The 19,856-nt window shown below is 40.5% G+C and overlaps 2 protein-coding genes across 5 annotated transcripts in view; both read right to left on the bottom strand.

The window, feature by feature from the left end:
• gng8 (guanine nucleotide binding protein (G protein), gamma 8) overlaps positions 1 to 19,856 on the bottom strand; it is a 757,718-nt gene that overhangs the window by 12,687 nt on the left and 725,175 nt on the right. The gene's annotated exons all lie outside the window — the stretch shown is intronic.
• On the bottom strand, positions 51 to 19,702 carry ppp3ca (protein phosphatase 3, catalytic subunit, alpha isozyme). Of its 4 annotated transcripts, XM_037269017.1 has the most exons (14): positions 19,315 to 19,701; positions 14,174 to 14,374; positions 12,495 to 12,619; positions 12,302 to 12,413; positions 11,945 to 12,090; positions 11,730 to 11,869; positions 5,758 to 5,835; positions 5,564 to 5,658; positions 4,632 to 4,757; positions 4,432 to 4,509; positions 4,167 to 4,251; positions 3,747 to 3,844; positions 2,715 to 2,765; positions 51 to 2,516 (listed from the first exon to the last, which is right to left on the bottom strand). In XM_037269017.1, the coding sequence occupies exons 1-14, from the start codon at positions 19,367 to 19,369 to the stop codon at positions 2,338 to 2,340; spliced, it is 1,569 nt and encodes a 522-aa protein (XP_037124912.1). In that variant the 5' UTR covers positions 19,370 to 19,701; the 3' UTR covers positions 51 to 2,337. The 4 variants fall into 4 exon arrangements, with proteins under 4 accessions (XP_037124912.1, XP_037124909.1, XP_037124913.1 ...); XM_037269014.1 differs by having other exon boundaries at positions 12,302 to 12,619; positions 19,315 to 19,702; XM_037269018.1 differs by lacking the exon at positions 2,715 to 2,765.

The following is a 19,856-nucleotide window of genomic DNA, read 5'->3' as shown; positions in this document are numbered from 1 at the left end:
TCGAAGCAAAATGATAAACGGTTATGATTCAGTGAATGAAACGATGAAACTTGAGTTTGTTCATGCATATTTTATTCAAGAGTAAAAAAAAAGCGATTTGTCCCATAGGGCATGCTTACAATGTGTGTATCATTTAGGAAGTCAAATGCCAAAACATATCTCTCGAGATATTAAAAAAAAAAATGTTGCAAGATAAAATCCATTATATTTCTCGAAATATGCATGTAGACCATACAAGAACCAGAACAAGAGGAAGGAAAAGAACCATAAGAATAAGTTGTAACAATAATGGTAATATCAGCAATAAATAGAACCAGTACAGTTTCTTGTTCAACGCAAGTGTGACACGTGATTTTTTTCTTTTTTTTTAGGTGTCCAATTAATTTACATCTGAAAACCATGCTATCATGCTTTGGCAGCCTGAAAGTATCTTTTCACTGAGATTATATTCATTCACACTATTAAACATGTTCCGTATATCATTACAACAGAAATGTAAACAAGGCTTCACACCTGTGAAGGGCATCCCTGCATACAATGACTCAATAAAAAATTAAAAGCAGTGGTAATAAATAACAAATAAAAAAATGGTCAAAAACAATAAGGAAGCCTATTTATAAAATGTATAAAACAAGACAAATGAAACAACAAATTGAATTTAATCATAAAATAATTCAAGCTTACTATTTGAATCACGACTACAGTATCACAATTATAATCTCACATTACAATTAGGAACTTAATTGCATGCATTGATGCGTTCCGTACCATAGATGCTGTGTTGAAAATCACTGTTTTGTCCATCCTGGAGTCACAAACTGTACCTTTAATAATGGAGTAAAATATATTTTAAAATGCGTGAAAGGAAACATGTTACTTAAAGTCTGAGCTTCCTACTTTAGCGACTTTCCAAAATCTATAGAAAACAAGCTGTTATTTCTTTTATAACTATTAAATTGAAAAACAAAAAAACTTTTATTTTATCACCGTGTGGACACCTTAGCGAAGTTCCACTGTTAGATTCGCCATAAACAATAAATGAAGCCCACCTCTTATAATTTAAGATAATACTATACAAGTATGCATCTTTAAATTTGTAGTACTGATACTTTGTTTTGCTATTACACATTTCAAACTCAAATGCAGAGGGAAACAAAAACAATGGGGCGCTAATGCACACCTGAGTGACAGCACACATCTTGGGCAGCGCTGGACAAGCAGGATATATAATAAAATGCCCAAGTCTCTTTTCCTCTTCGCCTCTGTTATCCGGTCCTATAGCAACGCAGGCGTGATTGCTGAAGCTTCGGTGGAGGAGGATGCTCAAGTGATTTTTTATTTTTATATTTTTATTTTTTACAGAAAGTGAGGATGTGCGAGGTAATGCCATGCGTTGCCAACGTGAGCACAAACAATGCAGAGAGGCAGAAATGTCTCTTTGATCAAAATAAAAATGCAACCCTTTTCACATTCTCTTAATAGATACTGTAGATATACCGAGGAGATTAAGTCTCCCATCCCCCCCTTTTCTGCCCTCAACTCCTCCGAGTTGCTAGGAGATGACTGGCGGCGAGTCATGTGGCGGTTTAATCTCACTCTGCAGTGACTTTTTAATGCTCATCTTTCAAGAAAATATCAAGACAAGATAAATAAATAAAATAATCTACCATTACACCTTGACAGATTCACTTACTTGGGAATTTGATACATTTGTAACTTTTTCAAAACGTTCATGATTAGACTGTTTTGGCAATATTGTTCATTATAATGATCTGTGTTAACATTATTTTTCTTTGCAGATTAGGAATAATTACCGCCTCATAGTGACTTGGTTGTATTATGAAGTAGCCAAATATGGTTCCTTGTGAAACAGAATTGGACCCTCCAAAGATTTTTTTCAAGGTGTAATGATGTCATACTCTCAAAACAAGATCGATATCCTCAAGCTGTGAATTTGCAAGTGTCTTGATATAAATAAAAATAAAGAATAAAATCATTTGCATGGCATGGATATTGAAATTCTGCCTTTTGTCGGTCGCGTGTCACCAACACAATGTCCGACTGAGTTCAGTCTGTAATTGAGCAGAGGGAGGGAACGACAGGGAGATAAGTTTTTACCACACTGCGGCCCCCAGCCCCCCCTCAACCTTCACATTCTGTCACCAAATAAATGACCTTTTTGCTCATCTGTCTGCTGTGGGCCCATTTGTGTATGTTCTGAGGCCTGAATTTCGATTTGGCAATGTCTCACTGCACGGGGAAACATCTGCAAAGTCGCAGCCCCCCACGCCCCCCCATGCTATCTCCACCGCAACCACCACCATCACCAACCGAGGCTCACTGGATGTTGCTGTTGTCATCCGTGCCGTTTGCCTCGGACATATTCATCTTTCCCATGGAGTGCCCCACGTGGTTGACGCCATCCCTGCGAGGGGGCATGCGCTCGTTGATGCGGTCCAGGCCCTTGGCTTCCGCGAAACTGGTGATCTTGTGCTGGGGGGAAAAGCCACGGATGGCTGACGAGGAGAGGAACATGTCAGACAAACGGAAGGGATCAGACTCACATTTGTGTATGCAATGTCTTAATCAATAATGTGTGTGAAATGCCGCTCATGTCAGTGAGAGGTGGACCAGGAAGATGGAAGGGGGAAACCCAATATGTTGGGAGGATTTGGGGAGGAGGAAGGCAAGGGGAGGGGCTCACGCATGTTTACCTTCTCTGTCCTCATCAGTCGTCTCGATGGCTTCAATGGCTTCAATGGTGGCTGGGGGAGGAGGGGAGCAGGTTACTCCGGATAAAGCCATGCAAATGTCAAAAAGGCAGCCCCGCTTGAAAAGGCGGCTCAATGTTAGGTTGGATGCAAGTCACATGTTCGGTAGCAATGGAGCCAAAGTTGGTGGGACGCCATGCATTGTTGTGGATTGGAGAGAATCAGTGTCAACTTCAAGTCAAACCATCAAAACGTGGAGTAGCAAACAAAAAGAGAGAGCATGGCAGGAACACACCAATATGGAACATCATGGGCTAAATACTTGCAACTAGTTTCCAAACCAATCCATTCTAGTCAGTCCATTTTAGACTATCGCAGAATTTAGGGTGAGGTATTTTACTGAGCAGAAAACATGGGTGCAATTGTGCTTTCAGCATTTGTCTACAATGCTCAACCGTGAGGAGCTTCACCCCGACAAGAAACTGGCTAGCATCCATTTGGCACAAAATGCATCCCAGAGGAGATTCAAAGAGGGATGAGAGCCAGCATTAAATTAGTGAAGTGAGTGAGAGGACTAAATAGGACAGGAGAATTGAACCTTCTTTTCTCTTTGTGTGTCAATGATATTTACTATTAGAAAACTGCAGTTTGTTTACATTCAATTTCCCATCATAGCAGATGTGAGTGACGTCATGCACTATGCATTATTTTGATTATTGCTCAAGAAATAAAGATGAGCGTTTGAGTGTACCATTTGATCTAAATAAAAACTGATTTTCATCACAATTGCATAGACATAATGGAATTATCATGTATCAGTACTCGGTATCGGACTACACACGTAAGCACGAGAACAGGGAAACTCCTTCCCAGCTTTGTAAAATATATAAGTTAAGCAAAATATCTTGGGGACGGATGTCTTTGAAGAGATTTTAAACCCTTTCAAAGGGTAAAGAGTTGAAATAATCACCCAAAAAAATAAAACGCTTTACAAAAATGTACGTAAAGGAATCTTATCTCCAGCCTTGTACTTACCACTCTGCAGCGTCTGTTTGCCCCCAGAGAGAACCCCGCTCGGCAGCATGCCGGTGGGCGTCAGGCCCTTGAGCGTCAACACATTTTCACTCTCCTCTCTGCAGGTATCACAGATCAGACAGATCAGATAATCTCAACTACATTGAAAGAGGTGAAAATATTGCCCTTCCTGCGACTGTCAACACATATGCCGCCTCTTTATTATGTACACTTGCACAATGGAATGAGAAGCATGGCGAACAAGTGTATGAAAAAAAATGCCTTCAATTAAGCTACCATGCATGTGCTTAACACAATAATAAACATATTTATTGAATGATAACCTCTCTGACAGTGTGAATTAGCGTTATTATCATTATAAACACAATATTTGTACAGCTCTTGTTTTTTCACAAATGATGGATGAACGATATGCTATACCTGAGGACTGAGAACATTTTGGCCATTTTCCCAATAGCACGAATCTTGTTTCGGATCACCTCCTTGCGTGCTGCGGCTGCGTTGGCTGTAAAGAAAGATAAGTGAGCTAGCTTGCGGGTGCTTTGAGTGCCTTATTGTCTGCTGTGAGTGTCACGGCAAGAGATGCAAAAAAAAAAAAAATCTCTCTAAAATTCACGTGCAATGTTGCACCTAAATGTAATTTTCAGCATTTTATATTTCCAACAATGTGAAATTTGATATTTACCATCAAATATCTCATCTTCATCATTCATTAGCTCGTCGTCAGAGCATATACTCAACACATTCACCAGCATCTCTGTGACTAGAGGAGGAAGCAGAGCGTAGGTAAGAGCGTTGGTAACCGAGCAATGATCCATGGAGGTAGCAGAATATTACATAAGCACAAGTAAAAGCAGCAAAGCAGAAAGTAGGCACACTCCATACCTTTCTCTCCAACGAATGGCAGCGACCAAGTGAAGACGTCCATGAAGTTGGGCAGCCAGTAGGGATGAGGCGAGCAGTTGAACTGTCGGATGTTCATGACGTTGTTTTCGTATTTGAGTACAGCAGCTGGAAGAAATGCAGCAGCATGTTAGTAATGAGGAAATAATAAAGAGAGTCCACTGCCCTACCAAACGATGCTCATGATACACTTTTTAGGCTCATAGGGCAAAGAAATAACCTTCACCAATTTCATTGCTATTATTTTATTGCATGAATTGCACCAGGTTATTTCTACCATAAAACATTTAATTGTTCTATCCATCACTGTACCTCGCTAGGAAAAATATCAACAAAGATATATTGTTTGTAATTAATAAGTAATAATACTCTGACCCATTAAGTGACATTTGATAACTCACAGTGGTCAGGTAATGTGATGACTTGACTTTGAATTTAATGGTTGTAAATAGCACACTCAGGAGACATATGACCGCAATTTGTCAGAAACTATTCTATGTCGATGATGGTCAAGCAAAGCTCTCCTGTAGTCATGAGAGCAGGAAACGAGTCAGCCAGTAGATGGCATCACTGAGGCCAGGCACTGCTGACACTGATACTTGAAGAGGCACAAAGCCACATGGAGATACAGCCTGCCTACAGTCCCTCCCACGCTCCCCATATCCCACAGCCAATGGCAAGCAAGACACAAGATCTGAGAGCACCAACACACGGGGGGCTTCCTGATGTATTCCTATGTCTTGTTCACAAACTGTAAGCCATTATATTGCTGCATATGCTCAAAGGACACAACATTAGGTACACCATCACAATCTAATAAGATCTTATCCAAGAGCTGCATCTGTCACATCAAAACCAAAAAGGTAGATGTAACGTCACATTGAAAAACAAAAATAAAGACCACGTTTCCTCACCTTTGTTGTTGTAAACATCCAAGTAATTTGGAGCAGAGAAGATGGTGATGAGGGATGGGAATCCCGTGGTCTGACTTTTACGATACATCCGGTAACTGGTAGTGAAACACAATAACAACAACAAACAGAACGTCTTCTTTAAATGCACATTTTGTTCTTTTAATTTGTATCCGTATGTCATTGTCAGAACGTACCCTGCATCTTGTGCCTCATGCGCTCGGATGATTGATAATAGGTTATTGCTCTGTAGGAATTCACAAACAGCTGGATAACTGAAAAGAAAGACATCATAAATGTCAATTTTTGTACAGGTGAAAATGTATTGGTCCCAACATTGACCCCTGGGGGACACCGCACGTTATATCCAAACTCCACCAGCCAATTCAGCTCTGGTCTCCAAATCTTATGTTGTTCCATAATAAATGAATCAATCAGGCACGCAACTCTCGGATGACATGAAAATGATTTGTTTTCTTCCATCACACGACATAATGTCAAGTTAGTGATTATACATCAACTCAGAAGTGGATGAAAGAAAATGTATCACTCATGAATATATTAATGAAAGACCTGCCGAGGATGATGCAAGCATGTGGGGGAAAAAAAAAAAATCCAACAGCTACTCAAACAATACTAAATAGCTTAGCAAGCAGCAGTTACGGCTACCTGCACTCCAGCTCTAACCTGTGAGAAAATGAGGCGCTCCAATCACACACACACACATCACACTCCAAATACTTTTCAGCCGTAAATATATATTCATCCCAGTTCAGATTGATAGTGGGGTATTAGCTGAAAAAAATTTTTTTGTTTCCTTTTTCAAATATGGTATTATCATGTGCAAATCTCCTGTAGGAATTTAGGATTTACAGAGTGCGGTTCAGATTCCTACACGACAAGAGGAAGGTCTGATAATTGAGACGCTTCCATGCTGCATTATGAATATGATGCACCATGTAGAAGCTCTCAACACAGCTGTTATGCAACACCGTGAAAGATGTTATGTCATTTAGAAACATCTTCAAGCCCTTGGCTTTGAAAGAAATATTATATATTGATGAATAATGGCTTTTGTTTCCGTGTTGTTGTCCTTTTAATTGTACTATATGACTCAATTTAGAGAAACAAAAGTGATCTGTCGGATGAATATCATCCTAATAAGAAATTATTGTAGTTGGTCTTGTATGTATAATATCTTCCAGTATCAGATAGGATGGATCAGCAAACCCAACTAACATTTAATAACCACGTTCCGGATGAAGCCATCAGCCAAAAGAGTGGTGGTGGCAACATGACACGTCTGTGACTCCACAGACCTTTTGTTGCTTGGCACACTAATATAGTCAATTTGTGATTCCTATACACTTCATTAAAAGCAGCCATGTGTTCTCACGGCATACATAATGAAATGGAAATATTGTTTGTCTATCTATGTAGATTACCAATTAGTGGAACCTCAAACGTGTATAATCTGTATAATTCATTTCACAAAGGTGTTTTGCTGTTTTTTTTTTAATTATTACTTTTAGGAAACAATTTGGCTGCTTAGTACAATATGAGCAATCCACAATTAAATACACAAATTATTTTAACCAAACAGATGGAACTATAAATACCAATTTGCTATTTACAACCAATAATGTTGAGTATCAATTTCAGGGCATACTGAAGTAAGCACAAAGCACTAACTGGGTACTTTTGTTGCCTGCCAACAGATGAACTAAAACCACAGTCTGTTTTCCGCTCTGTTAAATTTCGGTCTTCTGTCTGGCGAGTAGTTTTTACTTTATTTTAGTTTTATCAAGTTGTATTAGTTAGTGGTTAACACGTTTTCTAAATTTGCGTAACTAGAGCTAATAAATGTTTTGACAGTGACAGTTTTGGACAAAATATTTGTATTCACTAAATATATGGTATGTGAATATTCATTGGAAATTAGAACAATTTGGAAGTGTTGTGTTGGACTTAAGCAATACAGTAATCCCTCGTTTATCGCGGATAATTGGTTCCAAAAACCACCCGCGATAAGTGAAATCCGCGAAGTATGGTCACCAACAAGAAGTACTGGGCAGGCTAACGAGTTAGCGGAAAGATGCTAATTCGCGATCGTGCTAACACGCGAAAACGGACTTCTAAAGGAATGTAAACGAACATTTGGAGCAAAACTACATTGTCCTAAAGGTTAGACACATGTTTCCTCAATTTAGAAGTTTTATTTTGACTTTTAAAAAATGTTTTAATCTGGAAAAAAAATCTGCGATGTAGTGAAGCCGCGATAAACGAAACGCGAAGTAGCGAGGGATCACTGTAGAACCAGTCTTGTCTGAAATGGAATTGGCTGATTGTTTCCTTCTAAATGACTCAAGTGACTAATTGACTTTACACTGATCATCATCAATTGTTGAAATTGTTAGGCTACAGATTTTAGTTATTGATCTGACTCCAAATTGCGATCAACACTTAACACAAGAGTTGTTATGTCCTAATCCACACACTGTCGCACCTAACAATTTTGCGAGTTCGTTCTGTCAAAGAGAAGACCAGTAGATCAATTAGGCCGAATTTACCAATTATTTATTCCTGACAAAGCAAGCTAATACAGGCGCCTGGGTCTCCGGGTCCCTCACACCAAGTCTCGTGTGTTTCTTGTGACCACCAAGAGACAACACATTCTTCCGGGTTGCCCAGTTTTAAGGAAACACAATATGAATATTCAAGCATGCAAAATATTGTGTGGTGATTGGTCGATGGCCATCTCCTCCTCGTCTGGGTGTTTTTCGCTGCTAAGTGCAGGTGTCCGGCCTCAGCCGTCTGGCGGTTGGGTCTGGACCACCAGGACGAGTTGTTATCCTCGTTCCTCACCGGCCGAGATGTTCAAATAAGGTGTTCTTCCTGTCTGGACCGATGAGAGGTGTCCTCCTCCCATCCTCCCTGCCTGGTACATTATGTTCCACAACACTTTGTCGAAAATAAGTGCATGCAGTAGCCTTCACATTCCTCAGCGCCCACCCTGCACGAGCACTCCGCTACTGAAGATTATATTGATATGATTATATATGTCTAACGCGGCTTTAATAAAATAAGTTTGCAAACTGGCAAAAGCATTTATTGATATGATTATAAGTCTAGCGCCGCCTTAATAAAATATGTTTGCAAACTGCCGAAAGCACATTTCCCTTTAAAGTCCAGTCTAATCTAGCACAGCATGGTACCCATGCTTCCCCATGCATCTTATTCCTTGCTGCCTACCCATCAAACTTTCACAAGTGTTTGAAATATTTAAACGTTCCAAGGTTTGCTCTGGAAGGGAAACAAGGAGGCCGCTGTGCCCAGAGCACCTGGCGAAACTGTGCCATCCCTCTTTTATCTAGGTCACATGGAGAACATTCCCAAGGTGGCCCATATATAAATGACAGAAATAGCTGCGCTCACATGGCTACGCACAGTGAGCACTGATGAGACACTCCGAAATTCTGGACTCAACAAGTGTTCAAAAAAGGGCAAGTTAGAAACAAAGCCATTGCATTTATCAGAGACCATGTTTGTCTCAGCCTTTTGGTCTTCATTAAAAGAGGAAATAAACATCCAAAAGTACAACATGTCCTCGACTATTTTCTGTTCACTCCAACAGTTTCTATTGATTAGTCAGAGAAAACACACACACATTGCCTGCCTGCGGCTCACATTTCTTCCCTCCTTTGTGAAATTATGTGTCGGTTAGCTTGCGAGTGAGAGAGAGAGAGAGAGCGCAAGTGAGAAATCTGACAAGTGAGAATGAGCGAGAGAGACAGAGATGGAAGTTCTGTCCCGCAAACACCCTCATAAAATTGATCGCTTAGGCCGCCGGTCATTGCCTTCGTTTGCCTCGATATACAACTTGCAATGACCTAGGCCAGACATGGGCAAACTACGGCCCGCGGGCCACATCCGGCCCACGGGGCCGTTTAATCCGGCCCGCCAAACCTGAATAAATTGTATTATTAATTTTTTTTGGGTCATTTTCCCTGCAATTACTAGGTTTCCCTAGTAGATGGGGAAGCGCCCGCCCGCGCATTTACTCCCGGGAGCTGTGTCAGAAAGCTCGGTGCACACTCACAAGTGCGTGTGCGTACTCAGTAGTACGTAGTAATTTCATCTATCAGTGCCGAATTTCGAGTGTAGGCTATGACGTCAATATTCTTGTAATTTTCAGATACAGTTTTACGCTAATGCCACCCACAAACCTTCCCCTGGAATCATTCCATTAAAATGAGTGGCCCGAAGAAAAGGTGGACAATGTGCCGAATGTTAAAAAAGAGTGGACAATTTGGCTCGACCTACGTGTGTGAGAAGACGTTCAGCCACATGAACGTCAACAAAGCCCGTCACAGATGTAGGTTAACGGACCGACACCTCGGCTCTATCCTAAGAATTATCACAACAAATTATTACAGACTATGATGCACTAGCAAAAAAGGGAAACCAACAATACTATTGATTTCTTTATTACTTTATTTAGATGTATTCTTTCACTGATTCTTCAAGATGATGTATTTGGTCAGAATGTTTGCCGTTGGATGTGATTTCGCCTCATTAGATAAACATATTTCATAAATCTGACCTGCAGGCGCTGAAGTGATGGAAAATGTTATTCATCATAACAGTGTCGTATTTAATAAGAATCACTGATAGTAGTTTTTTGGTGAAATATTTTTTTAATGCTGTTAATAAATGCATTTGTTTTCAAAAAGCTTTTTTTAATATCCATGCTTTAGTATCTACTAAAAGTAAAAACCTTTTATGCAATGACCTTTACATGTCATTTATATTACTTCACACAAACACTACATCCATCTGCTCCTGGTTCGGCCCCCCGGTCAAAATTTAGAACCCAATTCGGCCCGCAAGTCAAAAAGTTTGGCCACCCCTGACCTAGATTGAACTCCTCATCGTGGTAAAAGTGTAACATTGTCATGTAAATAATGTAGTATTTTTGTCTCACTTTTCAAAAATCCGCGATATATAACAGCAGCTATTTTCTTTTGTTATACATAGACTGTATTTAATTAGATCCACTGCAAAAAAATGGACAGAAAAAAAGCTAATTTTTATTGCAATAGAAAGTACACAGTCAAAGCGAAAGCTAACTCAGACATGTGACATTTAAAAACGTAGCGTGGTTATATGGTTCGGCGATTTCAAATCGATATTACGTGTATTGATTTTTGCAAGTCGTCTAATATTGCAAACAGCGCTGGTTGGAGTGTCACGGTCATGTGCGCCCACTATGTGAACTAAGGTGAGATCAATATTGTATCATTTTAGAATATGTATTATTGATTGACTTTTCACATAGATCTCCCACCACTCATTAAGGGCTTCTTGTATTTAAGAAAGCGATTATGTTGCCATCGAGCTCAGGAGACGATGCTTTTCCATTCCTAATGGTGGCGAGATAGTAAAAGCAGTAAAAGCTCACAAAGGGATAAATTACAATTACATTGAAGCATCCTCTGCAGCATACATAATAATCTTCACAAAGGTCCTCTCACCGAGACAATGTCCAAATAAAAGTTTGTATGTAATATGCAGAGTGTACTGTAGGTCATGTTAAAAAAATTGTTGAGTGTTAATGGATAAAAATGGGTTGATTTTATACTAAATTCTCGGGACAGGTTGCCGTCAAATAAAACCATAAGCTCTCCATGGCACAAAGTGAAATCGGCACTTAAGCCTTCTGTTCCACTATTTCATCAGATGACTCATATTCTTACAGACGCATAGAAGATATGAATATATGAATTTGAAATCATTCAGTACATCCGGACCCTTGTGTGATAGGAGCAAAAGTGCTATGAAGCTCCCTTTCACCCCCACTGCCACCAAATCTCATCACCACCCACTTCCAAGACTCTCTTACATCTCACAACAATAGAGGATCAACTCTCACTTTCTTTTGAACAATGCTCCGCTTAATAGCAAGCAGCATAATCAACTCATTTCCTGATTTCTTTTTTTTCAATCATTCAATCGCTGGATTCCCATGCTCATTTCTGTTCATCGGGAAAAAAAATCAAATGAGTGGATCCTGAGTATAAGATAGATATTTAATGATGAGCCTTAATGTGGATTGAACAGAAATGACGTCTGATTGAATCCTCATTGGTGACTGTCCGGCTTAGCTCACCTGTAAAAGTAGGAGCAACCTCGCACTGTGTTGTGGCTGAAATATTCCTGGGTTTTCTCATTGCCAAAGTCTTCCAGAGGATCCGACCACAGCAGGTCACACATGGGCCCAAAAGCCGGCGGCTCCTTGAACCGATCCAACTTAACACCACAGAGCAGACAGAGACACTCAATTCATAAGACAAAATCCAGCCAGCGCTCAGATTGTGGTTTTACCTTTTTAATATCATCTAAGGTGTGTATTTCAGGTGAGAGTCCGCCATGGACACACAGAAACTGTTGGTTCATCAGCGCAGCCAGAGGAAGGCAGTCAAATGCGTCCATGCATGAGTCGTACACTTGCTCCGAATACTTGATTTTACCTGCCAAACAAAAGAAAAATTAGCCCTATATGTGATGTCGTCTGTGATACACCAAAAGAAAAATGGCAGACTGCATGCAATGTTGATTTTAGTCCATGTTGGAAATGGAATTGGAATCTTGCATTGTGTTGTCAAGGCTGAACTATTTTACGCAACATCCCCAGATAACAGTCTGAAAAAAAACTGCATGATGAAATGGCGTGATACTCACATTCTTGTTTGAAGGTGAAATATTCTGTCAAATGTCTACATTCATGATTTCCTCGTAGTAAAAATAGTGTCTTTGGATAGAGGATTTTCAGTGACCAAAGGTATAAAACACACTGTTGGGACAAAAAAATGTTGAGTAAGTTACCAGCTTGTAAAGAATTTGTCATTTCCCAAATTGGTAATGTTTGCTTCACCTCAATACTGAAGTAGCCACGGTCGACGTAGTCCCCCAGGAACAGGTAGCGCGTCGTGGCTGGCGATCCTCCCACTTCAAAAAGCTTCATCAGGTCAAAGAACTGCCCATGGATGTCTCCACAAACTGGAAAACAAAGAAGATTAAAACAAATGACGCTTCCCATCAGCATTTAAATCGGTAAAGATAGTTTTGAAATAAATCACAACAAATCGTGTTTGACATCCAATGTTCCAATATAACATTTCATACCGTATTTCAAGGACGCAAAAAGAACTACTAATGATTGTGTTCGAAAATCTCCATCTTGTTTAAAAAAAAAAAAGGCTGACTAGAGTAATGAATAGCTGAGCTGAATGCTATTTTATACTGAATGTTAGTTATACTAGAAGCTGCTTAGTCACCATTCACTGCTGCACATTTCTTTCCAGACTCCAGCTTACTTTCTCATCCCTTTCATAAATTATATTACTGTACTGTTATGCGGAATGTGATCATTTTGAGAAATGATCCGAGCGGTTGACATTTTCCCTTTGATAGGTTAAACACAATTGCGTTTCAGCATGGAAAACAAACAAGAGCATCTCTTAAACAGGCAAAAGAAAGTTATATGAATTTGTTTTCTTGTCAGGGTCACAAAAAGAGAAATGTTTATGGTTTTGGTACACCAAAGAGTGAGGGAGATGCATGCTTTTTTTTTTTTAAACACTGAACGACTCTACATTGCAAACCAACATCTCATTTCCTTGTGGCCTTCAATTTTTCATTATCATCTCCGTCCACCTCTCTCCTGCTCACTCCCATCTTTTTTTCCTGTCTCCCCTATCAGCTCCACAGTGGCCTTCGCCCACTCAAAGCTCGGAGCGATGTGCGTGGGAGACTGCTTGTGTGACTAAAGCAATCAAATGCACACAAACACACACACGCACATACGACCATGTATGCACATGCATGTACACAATCAGCGCGGCATGTCCCCGTGCAAGTTGAGATTTTTGTGAGCGCGCAAACATTTCGTCAAAATTTAATTTTGTTGGTGAGTCAACTTAAAAGGTGAGGTTGCAGTTTTTTTTTCCATTGTCTTAATTATGGAAAACCTCAGCATGATTTGACACTGCATGAGTAAAATATGTAAAACAAATCTATTTGGCTAACAAGTCTTCATACATTTGTCATGCAAGTGGATGAGAATAACAGTTAGCATTGCTAGCATCAATGATTTTGGTTGCTACGACTCTAAAAAGTTCATATCGTGTTAATAAAATTATTGTTTTCTGGAATAAAAATCTCAGTTTTACTTGCAATCCCAAAGCACTGACATCTGATACAATCTATCCTTTGTGAAATTCAATTTTGTTTTAATCAACACCATGACTGGTTAAATATATTGGTCAGACTTTGAAGCTGCGAAACTTCTCAGCTTGAGAAAATATATCCCTTGATGACTATATGCCCAGAATAAAAATGTCTTTTTGGCATGTTCCGCTTGGAATAAAACTAGGCCACAACTTAAGTTGATCAGAGGGAGACAGTGGCAGGTTTCGACGCTGCCAACATTTGGATATGTCGCAATTTTAGCGAAGGCATTTTAACATGATGACGCTGGGAAGTTGCAACGGACACCTTCTGGATGTTTTGTGTCCAACTCAATGTTGTGCTGTTTCTTTATATCAAACCAACCTGTGACTGGTGCCTCAATGTCCAGAATAGTTTTCTCCTGGCGCAGGATCGCCGCTCCTTCGTTGACGATTCGCAATGCCACGGCTTCCTCCACGCGGCCCTCCTTGGTAAGGTGGGCCTTGAGGAGATCCACTCGAGGTTTCCCTTCACAGTCAAAGACTTCTTTCATAGTAAGGCGGTGGCTTAGGGGGAAGGGGACAGCTGAGGACAAACAGAGACAAAGAATATCAAATGAGTATGGACACTCTTTGAATGTGAGAAAAGTCAGACTCGGAGCAAACTCCAGTCTAGAGAGAGCGAGACGGATAACCATGAGAAAATCTCACAGACGTTTAGCCAAAGGCAAAACACAGCCGCTACATACATTTGTTATACACAGTATGTGCAATCGATTCTAAAAATATGGCTTATTTAAAATGCACAAGGACAATAAATCCATTTACAGACTCAAACAGTAAATTATTCAAAACTATGGCTGACACAATAATTCTTCTAGAATATGTAGTAAGTCAAGATTTGTTTTTCAAATGGTGACAGACATGGAAATAGACTGCTGGATATATTTTCTTAGCTACCCATGCAAGATAAACAATGACTCTTCAGCAATGTCGTTTGTTTGCTGTGGTGTGAAAAGATTGGATTGGTTTAGTTTGCGGTATATATAAACGGCTGGTCCATCTAAATTGTGGACCGGTTTCACTAATTAAAGAGCACCGCATGATGCCATGCCAGCCTACCGGACATCTGCCCTGTATGCCATATGGCCAATCCAGCTACCCCTGCCATTATTATGGGCAATCAACAATGACCGTTATGAGTACCATAATGCTGAATTTCTATGAAACAAAAAACACAATATCATAATATAAACTTAAACTTGTGCCTTTAAGGAATTTGAGAAGCTCAGGAAAAGTCTCAGCTAACATGTCTTCAATTTAACCAATACGCTTTTTGGAATGAAGCCTGTGGTCATTAAAATGTACCAGTCACCTAGCCAACAAACTGGCTTCCAAAGTGTGAAAAAAAGAGATCATTATTTTGTGTTTGGAAAGGTTATTTATTAGATGTGGGTTGATCCCAGAGTGCTGTGATGACAAGCTTTCAGGTTGCGTGTGTTGACGTTAATCTATAGATCATCAGGCTTAACGGAGAGACTTTTTCTACACGAGGCCGCTGTAAATAATTCAGATTAACGGGAAAAATAAGACAGATGATCGTGAAGTTGCAAATACATCCACTGATAATGCTGCACGCGCCAGTGCGCATTTACCAAGTCAGCAGTAGTTTGGCTGCCAGATTTGAGCCTCGCATAGGCGAGCACGGGCCCTCGGCAGTGCCAAGTGAAGGCAAGAAAAAGGAACGTGTCTCAAAGCTTAAAGTGAACATGATCAACATGCTGTTAAATAATGAATGCTTGGCTAGAGAACTCTCAAAGTCGCTGCTCCCGGGATAATGAGGCAAGCGGCAGCAAGTGTTTTTAATTGGAGGAGGAAGGAGAGGGGGGGGGGATTTTCACAGTGTGCAGTGTGTATCTGTGATGGCGACGTGCGCGTTAACACATTAGCGGCACACATTCTGCACTGTCAACACACACAAGTGTTGGATGTTGAGTTGATGTCATCATTGAATTGAGAGTTTTTGGATAACGGCGCAATCTTGCGTGACCTGCAGTGTATCAAGTGACTGAATAGGTCAAACTCAATAGCAGCACCGCTGCAAGCTACATGCTAAATGCAGAATCTCATATATTCAAGAAGCTTCTTATGGAAAAATAACCCAGATGCATCCAGCGTATGATGCTTAATGCATACAAACATCCGTGTACAGTGAGAGAGATGAAAGAAGCTGACTCCAGCTCGGCGCCCAAGCGGCAGAGTCAAACTATGAAATACTGTATGTTGCTGGGCAACAGCAGCAGCAGCGGCAGCAGCAGCAAGCAAGCAGTTGCTGACTGTTGGAGTCGAGCCAGTGCCGACGCAGAAAACTACATTTGGCATTCGCATAAACGTTGCTGGAAAAAGCACATCAGCTACTGGATCCGAGGCCATCGCAAGGAGTTTCAACCAACGCCGCTCTCAAGTGACATCTTTTCAAAATGCGTACGTTAAAGACGCCATAAGCCAGTCGTGCGTTACTAATGAGCAACCTTGAGTTCAGTCAGGAAAAAGCTGAATGGCTTCTTGGCTATACGTTTAACGAGGCAGTATGCATTTTCGAGAGATGCAATTAACAAAGGCCGACGTGAACGTCTTGACAGGTGATGTGTTGGACCAACAAAACATGTATTGCGAAATCTGAGCATTACTGAATTTCCGTAAATGTTGAGTTGCTCTCTTTAGAGATGATGCCATTTCAAAACTCAAATATATAAAAAACAAACCTTGAGGGCGGGGGGGGGAAGCATGCACGGGGAGTTAGTCAAAATAGCGCCGCCACTGGATGGCCCCAGAACTACAAATGGAAAGACACTTTCTACATTGACTTCAATGAGACACACTTTCCTTAATACTTTCATATTGCTTGATTATAAACTAGTTCGGATTCAAATGCCTCCCGGAGCCTCGAATACAACTCTCCATTCGCCGCAACACAAGTAGTGATGGTCCCCTTCCAAAACAAAATGCACAAAGCAGCAGATAATGCATTCACATTCGGTTTCTTCTGTCACATTAGGATGTGGACGAGAAATATGAGATGCTATGAACTTGTAGTAGTCTCACTTGCAGGGATAAAAATAACTCACTTGTCCTCAGTAGTTAGGTACACGGGCCACAAACAACAACTGTCTCGACTCATCAAAATCATCTGCTTTTATCACCCAAGTGACACAATGGTGCTTTTTGTAGCTTCCTTTAGCTTTTTTAGAACGAACTAGATGAGAGCCACCTTTATGAAATGAAAATGGAAGGACGGACTGAAAATGTAAAAAGACGTTATAGTCTAATACACTTCTATTTTGCTTGGATCGGTGAGAGGAAAATGATAAAATCAGACAGGATATTATTTTAAAAGCATAAACGTCTATATTATTTTTCACATACATTACCAACTTGGTCAAATTAGTGCATGCTAGGAAATTGACCAAATTCAAACGTCACCATGCAATGGAGCTATTAACTTCATTAGGTACCCCAAAATCTAAATCTAATATAATACAGTATCAAAAAATGCCCATACTAAAATAATGACATGGTAGAGAGAGTTATTTACATAGCAATTGGAAAGGCGGAAAATATGAATAAACTGTAAATAGCTCCCTTTATGCGGTCTGGCAGTTTACGACAATGCAATAAACGTTGCGAAATAAATACCTCTCTGATAGTGTCAATCAAAACTGAACATCATTCATGCGAAGGCGCAATTTTTGACAGAGCTTGTCGATCGGAACGCCTTTACGGACTCAACAGATTGCACGTTTGATGCAACAGAAGATGTAATGAGACATGCTTCTGCAAAACGTCAAATTGAAGGGATTTTACACAGATGAATCATGCGCCTGGAGCACAAATATACCGATGTGTCAGCAATTGTGTGATGAAGTGTACAAGTTAAAATGCAGGGTAGGCCATTTGATGGTATAGTATAAACAACGGTAGTCATTCATCCAAATAATCATGGGCAATTTGATTTTTCTTTTTTTTAGGCGGAGGCATCGCAAATTTGTCTGATGTTTCCAATGAGTAGTGATTGTTCCACTTACAAGAATAATAATATTTGAGAAATTATTTGCACTAAAAGTGGTGGTACTTTTTCATCATTTAGGAACACAATACCATTTCTTAAATGCAAAGTTGTCCCCAAAATCCAAAGAAGGGATGACAAATAAAATAATTTGATTTAAATCATTTTAAAACATTATTTAAATAATCATATTATGAATAGGAATATATATTATGGAGCTCATATCAATGCATACAGGTCTTTTAAACTTTACTTTTTATGTAGCGTACATATATTTAATTTTTAAATACTACACAACTTTTAAAAAAATAGAGTTCAGTTGTATTTGACTATAAAATACATTTAAGTAAAATGTTATTTTTTTGTGCAATAAATTTTAATTGAACTAATAATTAGGTACAGTTTTTGTACATCGTCGGGCAAAAGAGTTGCCTCTCCAAATCTATGACTTTTCGCTTAAAAGACCTTGGCCAATAGTATTGATCCGTGGGGAAAATATTAAATTGACTAAATTTAGACAATCAGTCTTTCAGTGACGACATATTAAATACTTTTTATGAATAAAACCTCTACCTCGTTTTGATGAACAGTTAGGTCTACTACATTACTGTACTTGCATTGTTAGGTCACTTGGAGAGCCAAGTATTTTGCAGGCAGTACATGCAAAAATATGGAGAACCACCGAGTTTATTAAAACATCCACAGTGCTGCCATCCAAATTTCATATTAGTCTCTGTACCAGACTCGTTGTCGCCTCAAGTGCAAAAGTTGCTGATGCTGACTGAGCTGCACAGCCATCGCACTAATAATGCTGGTGAATACATCGGTGTACACTGAGCTGGTTCGTGGACAAAATGAGCCTGGGCTAAATGAGTTATGGCACAACTGTGAGCGCTTCATCATCCTCCGCTGATCATACTTTGCATCCACGGTGATGCCCTGAGCCATCACGCGCTTGTGAATCTTTTAGCACTCTTTGTATTAGCATACAAGATATGAGATATTTAATGTTAATTTATAACTGCATGCCAAGCTTCTTGTGCTTCCCCATGTCAAAATCCTGCTGCATCACTGCCCCATCTTCGAGCAGGAGCTCAGCATTCAGCTGCCCCCCCACCCCCCTCAGCCACAGAGCTAAGACACATTCAAATGATGACAGCTGAGAACAAACATAAAAAATACATGATGACGTTTTTAAAATTTATACCACCATCTCTCCTTATGCAGTCGTGCTCGTTGGAGTTCGTGTGGGCTGCCTAGAAAATAGCATTGTTTGTCAACATTAAAAAAAAAAACAGGCAACTTGACGGCCGCGAATGCACCACCGATGCACGACTACGTGCAAAGGGAGAGAAAAAAAATAAAGGCCACGTTCACGCCATGGCACAAGAAGCGAAAAGCCAAGATGTTATGTAATACTTGGAGGCAAAATGAAGGCTGTTTTTTGAGGTCCTACTCACATTTCACCACCCGATCGGCGGCATTTAGGACGATGTCAGCGTTGGACATCTTCATGGGCAGTTTGCGGCTGTCTTCGAGTCTGGAAACGCTTCCTCTCTCTCAAACCCGCTAAAATACAAGATCAACTCTCAGCGCTGCTGCTCCAAATGCAGTTGGTGCTGTGGCATCACTCGGATGCTGAGGATGCGTCCCCCCTCCTCTCCCTTTCTTTTCTTCTCTTCTCTTCCTCCTCCGTAGGTCGGAGCGTCTGCGCCCGGGTAGGACTTGATGCTGCTTCCTTCCCAGGCTCGGGTGGATGCTGGATGCCGGAGAAAGCTGGATGCGGGGCTAAGCTGCTGCTGCTGTTGCTGTGGGGGAGGATGCACGGGAAAGGGAGGGAGGGAGGGAGAGAAAGCGAGTGATGAAGAGGGAGGGGGCTTTGAAGGGAACTCCCACGCAAATATTTCACTAGACCGCCTGCCTGGTGCTGCCTTCTGAAGGGGCTGCCCCCACGCTCGAGCACACACGACACACCGCGCAGTCCGCTAATATTTTGCATATC

The sequence above is a fragment of the Syngnathus acus genome, chromosome 14, assembly GCF_901709675.1.
Source record: "Syngnathus acus chromosome 14, fSynAcu1.2, whole genome shotgun sequence".
NCBI classification, from domain to species: domain Eukaryota; kingdom Metazoa; phylum Chordata; class Actinopteri; order Syngnathiformes; family Syngnathidae; genus Syngnathus; species Syngnathus acus.
Note: the sequence above shows the minus strand (reverse complement) of the source record. Positions and strands in the feature narration are given on the sequence as shown.